The 7984-nt window shown below is 37.9% G+C and overlaps 1 protein-coding gene across 1 annotated transcript in view; it reads right to left on the bottom strand.

Annotated features, from left to right (window-relative positions):
• Positions 1–7984, bottom strand: part of PDE10A (phosphodiesterase 10A) — a gene marked incomplete at its 5' end in the record, with an annotated part of 29580 nt that overhangs the window by 1764 nt on the left and 19832 nt on the right. The window contains one exon of the mRNA XM_010077390.1: positions 4520–4608. Coding sequence (XP_010075692.1) covers positions 4520–4608 — 89 coding nt within the window. The remainder of the gene's footprint in view (positions 1–4519; positions 4609–7984) is intronic.

Here is a 7984-nt window from a genome sequence, read left to right as displayed (position 1 = left end):
TTCACGCCACAGCTTTGCTGAAACAGTTGCTAACACAGCAAATTATGAGTTGAAAGCACAGAGAACAGGTAAGAAGAGAAAACGATGTGCTTTCTAGGGATGGGGAAGGCAGGATCTGATGGAGTCTATGGAAGAAAGCTGGTGCCCTCTAGGGGAACACCTACTCTATTTTCTGCGGGCAGATGGAAACCTGCCTGCTCCTGGCCAACTGGGACTCATGAGGCCAGTGGTAATGTGGCACTGAATCCCAGCTAATACAGTCAGGCAACTAAGGATCAGAAAAACCGAACTGTCACTATTTCTAGGTCCCTTTCCTGAAATTGGGAATGTAATGAGGAGAATTGCACCCAAAAATATTTTTAAATTATATCAATTTCAGCAAAAATTGAGAGACCTGAAAGCACACTGGAAATTTGTTTCAAATTATTTGGTCTAAAATAAAGGAAAAAAATAAATCACCTCATCCTCAAAATAAATATACTATCATAGATTTGCCACTTGGTAGGCCTACTGAGTATGTGGGCTACAAACACAGATAGGATTTATTCCGAACACTGTAACACAGGTGGCTGGTAGTCTTGATCTACACAGAATGACACGAGAGTATTTAAAAATGTAGAATAAATTACTGGACAACAAAACCTTCTAGATTCTTAGCTGCTACCTTACCTCAGGGAAATCACTGATACTTTTTTATTTCATTATTTTTTTTAAAGATGTAGATAATGTGATTAATTTGCCTTTGTGCTCCCAATGAAGCCCTGGCTCCTAAATGTCTGCAATAAATGCCCAGAGGCTCTCAAAATAAAAACCTTGATGCTGACACACCGCCTTGGTCGCTTCTTCTGCTATTATTTGCAGCTGGTGTCTGTGTTCCAAACAACTCAAGGACGCAGCAGCTTAAACACTGTGTTCCAAGAACAAGCACTGCTGGTGAAGGGGCGGTATCAAAATCGGTTCAGTCAGCAGCTGAGGCAATATCGAGGAGGAATGAGGCTGTATTCCTCTCATCACACTGAACAGTTCCCAGTCAAAAATAAAGGGAAAAAAAAAAAGTGTAGTGCAAAATCAACTAATTGAAACACTCTGGAGTAACCTAAACCCTGCAGTAACATACATTTTAGTAATTGGGGAGATGAAGTTAAATCTATGTTCTTGATTTCCTACTCTGCATCTCCAAGTCTGAACTCTCAACACTTCCTCCTCAACCCCCTCAAACAGACAGCAGAGGGTAAGCTCAAGGCTAAGCTAAAACTGTCAAACTGCTCCTCAGCAGACTTTGTGCCAGGGTGTGGATTTTCAGGAAACTCTTTAGTCTTACAGAGAACTTAAACCCCATCCACACATCTGTGCCCCAGTTCTGTATCAGTGCAATCTAAATTAAGGAATGCACAAGGGCGAGGTGGGAGCTGTGTCTGTACAGAACCGTGCCCAGGCTGGAGACTCTGCTAATGTAGCTTTCAGAAGTAATCAGCATTATAACTATAATTGGAATTCCAAACAACAAACATGATTTCTCGAACAGGAAAAGTTCATATAATCTCTGCCAGGGGTCTGATTGCTTTTGCAGAGAAACCCACTCTTCAAGAGATGTGCATGCTTGATCTTCAGAATCATGGAGAACATTTCAACTAGAACACATATGTATGTTGGTACTTGATACTCTACAATTCAACTTGAAATCGCCTCAGCTGGGGGTACTGAAAGATGGACCATCAGGTGGTACATGCCACTTTTGCAAATAAGCCTCATTTGGATATCCACATGGCTAGAAATCAAAAGATATGGGTCTTCCCAGAACCCGGCTCCTGAAAAAGATGCTGTGCAGTCTTAAGCACTCAACCTAGCCTCTCTAAGCCTCAGTTCCAATGAAGTGGAATAAAAATGCTAACTTCTTACCAAAGGGACTGGCAGGCTTATGCAAATGGTTCTACAGTAAATACAAACCCATTTTTAAGACCTCACAGTTATTGTGCTATTAACAGAACTCTCCTGACCTCCAGTGCTGAGGTTACTTTATTAATAATACAGACTCTGCAAGACATTTTCATGTTAAAAGCATATAGATACTTCTTTTGAGGAGAAAAAGTATAACCAGATGTTGACAAATAAGCAATACAAAGAAATACAAATTTTCACATATATAAAGCCATTTGACAATATTTGTTAGCTTGAGTAGAAACAAGTACCTGTAAACACTCATGATAAGTATTGCTGTATTTCTAGTGGTGGGTATTATACTTGATGCTGTTTAGTCCATGTAAGCAGTATAAAACTGCAAACATGGTTAGACAAAGCACAATCTGTGTTCCAGTTACATGGATTGAATAACCAACCATTCAGCTTTCAGCCATCAATACAGCTGAAGAAACACACCTTCAAGCAAGGAGTACATAGAGAAAGAAGTTAGAAAACTTCCAAGATCTCAGACTACCTCTCAGTAAAGCAGTTGGACGACTCAAGACCTTGTAAAGACTGAAAGGATTACAAGTTGTTCTGTAGTTTACTTCATGTTCTCTGATTTCACACAACTCTTCTTTATTTGTCAGAGTACACATTATTCAATTATCTATAATAAAACTATCAACACGTATACATGAGGTCAACGTAGCTCACGGAGTACACATTCCTACTCTGTAGTGTAACTCCGAATTCCTAAACAGGATCTGGACTTTGATAGTAACACACCCCATGGCATTTTGAAACTAGACAAGAGTTTAATGCTATATTGTAACTTATGGAACCACTAAAATATGCACTTATGAATACTTCCACATTACTCAATTTAGCATAACAAATTACTGCCTGTTATTTACCAGATATTGTTAATTTCATAGCTTCTAAGGACCAAAGACACTACTACAAGGATCACCTAGCCTGACTGCCTGGAAAGGACAGCCCTTTGCAATTCCACTACAGGAACCATGCCTCAGACCTGTACTCCTTCTACCTTTTTTAAAAAGTATACCTGACATTATTCCAAATGCTAAAAAATACATTCACCATATTCCTTGTTTGAACCTTTGGGGTTCAAGTAGTCTTTACCTGCCAAATTAATGAGCTTTGTCTAATCAGAAAACATACTATGGAGACAGTTACAGGTTTTGATAAAGTCATTCCCTTGGATAAACTAAATACATTATGTCAGATTTTTTAGTCTCTCACTCTTAGGATCTCAAAACATTTTTTAATCTCTTTCCTAATCTTCTCTTATTTGCCAGTATTTTTATCTACTCTTCTTAAAGCACAGAAGCTAAACAGGATTCCAGCTGTAGCCCCATTCATGTAATAACTACAGAGGTATAGTCTCTAATCCTACTTAATGTTCCCTCCACGTCCATCTAAGGGTTGCACAGCCATGCCCAGCAGTGTGACCTTAGAGGCACCAGACTATTCACAATGGCTCCTAGCTATGCACTTTCACAAGATAATTCTCCGTCCCACTGGTACAGACCTACATATTCTTCTCATAGCTATAAGAAATAGTGGTTGGGTGTGAATGAAATTATTCTGCTAACCACTACGTTAAATTTTACAGTGTTCTGCATATAGAGGGCACCCCACTGTTACTCCACACGGGTCATTCAGGTCACGAGATCAGGAAAGTGACAGAGTAGGGGTAGATTTGCCATACACGATAAAGATTCAGTGCAAGCTAGAAGTAAGGACCACAAGAGAAAAAAAAAAATAAAGATTATGAGAGAGGTGCTGTTAAGAGCATAGAAAAACAGGTCTCTTTTCCCTGGATGTGACTAAAGATTTTTGGCATTTTATGAACCAACCATTTTTTCTTTAGAGAATACTGATTAACCTGAAACTGGAACATTTCCATGAAGCATACTGGTTTCAACAGAATTTTTGACAGGAAAGATTGCTAAGGTCCAGGATATAATAGTTGGACAGAACTACCTACAAAGAGATCCACCATCATTCCAGGGTCGAAGCAGCCAATTAGTTAAGGACCCGTGCCTCTCCTCCAGAAGATCTTAAGCTACATCCCAACTGCTTGATAGGACAAAGTTACATTTGCCTCTTCCACATCCCAGGGGTACTACCTTTATGCTCCCATTTACTGAATAGTCTGGTGATCTTTCTTTTCATGCTTTTTCATAAAAATATTCTGACATGAAACAAAACCACATTCCAAAACCACATTTTTTAAATGACACAGAATTCTAGCCAATCTTAGTTGTGAGAACCATGTTGAAGTAAAAAGGACAGGGGGAAATGGCACTGAACCAGCCTAGACAGGGATACATAAGCACTGAACCTGTTTCTTTCTAAATGCTTTTGGCGTCAAAGACATTTTAATCAGCTTTGTCTGTAGATTGGCATCGGATATTCCCAGCCAGTTGCCTCTGGGTTTCTGCACAGATTAAGTTGATATGTGTATCCCTGTTTATCTGCATGCAAATTCTAAAATTAAAAGTCTGTTATTTCCAGACAAACTTGCAAAGCACGTTTGCTTTTTCTTTAATCAAGCTACACACTATGCAAAAAACCTTGCACATTTACTCACCTGCATGCTCGGAGTAGTGGCCCAGTTGGAGGAAAGATCTGTGCAAGAGTGGTGTAACATGGGATGGCTACAGCATTGTAGAACCCAATCTATGGAAAACAATAATGGAAAAAAAAATAGTTAAATGTTGACAAACTACAACACTGAAAGTTAACACGCAACTAGCTCCAAGCTGTGGACTACTTAATTTTTACTTATGTTCATACTTCTGCCTCTCCTCTTAATATCTGAATACGTTAAAATGAAGCACTAATAGTGAAGTCTCTGGCAACTAGAAGTTGCTTACATGCCTCTCATGACAATACGGCTGCTTCAGATAGGAATTTCTACAGGACCTTTTATTATTCAATTGATTCACTGAGGATCCGTCTGGCTTTTCGGTGTCAGTAGTGGCAGGAAATGCGTGAAGATGGCAGAGCCACTTCTGCAAACATTATTCTTGTGATGAATTTTTTTTTTAAAAGGGAAGTTATGCAGCATTGCCAAAATATGATTGTTCTGATGTCCTCCAGAGCATGTATTCCATAGCTCAATTTATTTGAGATTCTAGGGGCTTTGCACCTTTGGGAAGTTTCTAAAAGATGTGCACTGTGATCAATAATTGGTTTGCAATTTCTTTTCATGGGAGCGGTCAGGGATATATTTTTACCATTATCATATAGATCTATCTAGAGAACATCAAACGAGCACCTTTTTAATGATACCTGATTCATACAGGCTCGGGGGCCTATGACAGCTACTGTGTCACAGCTGAATTGTCATGACACAAGGGAATTTTTAGAAAATGCTACTTATATATTAGCAAGGATGACAGGTTAAATTCAGATCCATTATAACATCGCTCATTTACCCCAGACTCTCATGGTAGTTACAGCTGTGCGCTATGATCCCTTTCTTGGGGCAGAGTTTTAAATGCCTTTTAGTGAAGTACCATGTATTGTCCTGGGACCAAAGCATCTGTTAAGAAGTCTCTCAATTCTCTGTTAACTCTTAACAGTTTCCAAACTGTTCTGGTCCAAACATTGGCCCTTATTCAGAAATCGAAGGGCAGCTCTTGTCCTTACCTCTATCAATACAGAGATTTCTCCCATACTGCTAGGTAACCAAGTCCGTTCTGTACTTTTAAAAAAAACAACATACATTTTCTGACCTGAGAAGCCAATGGTCTGAGTTGAAGTAATCATAATGTAAGCTAATAGAAAGAACCCGCAGCCGGTGAGAAGACAAGGCTGCACACAGCTGCGATGCCTGCTCATCAACAAAAAGTTTGCCATTTTGCGTAGTGCATTGTTTTCTTCCTATGGTTTTTTTTTTCTTTTTTTTTTTTCTTGTTTGTTTTTATTTGACTATTTTATTTCACTGGAAAATATCAGCTTACTCTATAGCTATCAAAAATTAAAACGGGACCTTAGGTACAGTCACACTGTAGACCTTCTTGCTCAATAGGAAGTGTGCTGCTATTGGAAAACATAAAAGATTTCAACCAAACTAAGTCCATCTGCAATAGATACCAAACAACCTTTTCTTTGGAACCCCAGTATTTCAAATAAAATGTGCCCTTCAAGGTCCTGAAAGCTTTTAAGGTAAAATGCACATCAGTCAGGGAGGAAAAGCCACAAAAGGCTCAGGATTTAGGATTTGAATAAAGCCAAGATAATTCAAGCTAATGAAAAACATTCCTTTGCGAGAGTTTCCATTTCTGACCAGAGCAAACTCACACAAATCTCTTCTGTAAAAGGTTTAGATGATCTGAATAAATGATTCTGTATTGATTTTTATGTTGCTGTGGCTAGCCAGAAAGCCTAGAGTTCACTCAGGTCCAAGCAAACTACTGAAGTCACTGCAGGAAAGGCAGTGTACGTACATCCTAAAGACACACAGGCAAGAGGAACCAGAAAATACATTTTGTTTCTGAAATAAATTGACCCTGTCTCTCCAGCTGTGCACTCTAAACATAGTGCCAGCTTTAAAAGCTGGATCTTTCATGTTCTGACTCAAGTAATAAGTCACCCTTAACATTTTAATCTTTGCTGTGCAAGAGTAAACTTTTTATTTTTCAACTTGAAAACTGTATTTCTGGGACAAACTCTGAATGGCTGAAGCATGTGAATTGTTCCTTCTCTCTCCCTTCATTACTCAGGTTGGCTTGACTTACTTATTGAAAGGGCTTTCAGGTCATTGCATAGTTTTGGAATTTGTATTTTCTTCACACGTTCCAAAAGGAGGGTCAGAAAAGAGGGTGAGGGGATCCTCACTGAGTCAGGAACAAATCCTCAGTGCAGGCTCCACCGTAGGAAGCCACCAAACCCAGAGACCTCACATGAGTTATGCTGTGAAGGGTGCAAAGCACAACAGACACCAATGGAGCCAGCCACTCAAGCCAGAGCTAAGTACAAGCTATTCTCATCAAAGATGAGTACTCCAGGCAGAAGTAGGTTTTCTTCAGAGATTACACGTTTATACAAATCCTCATTTCCTAAACATCATTGTTATTTAAATAAGGTATTAATGCTTTAATCAAAATCCACATTAAAATACTCATTAATGTTTTTTTGTTAGAGCCCAAGGAAATGGATGCTAATGCTTTATACTAATTTTTTCAGTCTCTACATAAATATAGGAATGCTTACTTTCACAGAATTATGTATGACTTAAATCTCACATCCTGCTGTAATGTTGCAGTAAGACAAAGCAGCTACAACTATAGTCCTGAAGCTGGCTTTTAACGTTCTATTCTGCTTAATATTTTACCGTTTTACTATTAAGAAGTATGAAACAGAGCACAATGTAAAAAAGAACCTGACAAAGACTGTACCTGGAAACAATACCTACTGTGTTTTAAAGAGAGAGAAAAAAAAAAAAAAAAGCTTATTTCAGTGCTTTTACTCCATTAGGAATTCTTTCACAAATGCCAAGATGACTACATACTATAATACTGGGTACTTTTCAAGATGTTCAGAGATAACTAATAGTGTGTGTAAAAAATAAACCAAATGCATAAATATGTTTCTTCTATTTTCAGGTTTATATCAAATACACAAATTCAGTAAATTAACTCCCAATTCCCTACCATAATAAGGGAAATAGTTTTTGTGCTGAAATATGATAGAGCATATGGAGTTAAAGTGTCAGAATATAAAAATTCCCATAGTTTTCCTTACCAAGTAATTAATGTGCAGCCATTTTGTGATACTTTGTAATTTCTAATTTATTTTAAATACTATTGTTAATTTCGGAGTTAATGAAATGCTTGTGAGTGCTAACTACTGACAATTAAAACATCAGACGCCACTGACATTAAAAAAATCTTATACATCTACATTTATATTAATGGACAATTTAAATTTATTTTGTTTGAAACTCTTCACAATTTATTTTTATTTTTTTTTTTTAGGAATGTCAAAAAACAGTGGTTGTAGTTATCAAAAAAAAAAAAAATGAAGAAGCATTGGTCTAAAATCACAA

This window comes from Pterocles gutturalis, unplaced genomic scaffold (genome assembly GCF_000699245.1).
Source record: "Pterocles gutturalis isolate BGI_N339 unplaced genomic scaffold, ASM69924v1 scaffold41278, whole genome shotgun sequence".
In the NCBI taxonomy this organism is placed as follows: Eukaryota; Metazoa; Chordata; class Aves; order Pterocliformes; family Pteroclidae; genus Pterocles; species Pterocles gutturalis.
The sequence above is the reverse complement of the archived record's forward strand: the minus strand, read 5'-3'. Positions and strand labels throughout refer to the sequence as shown.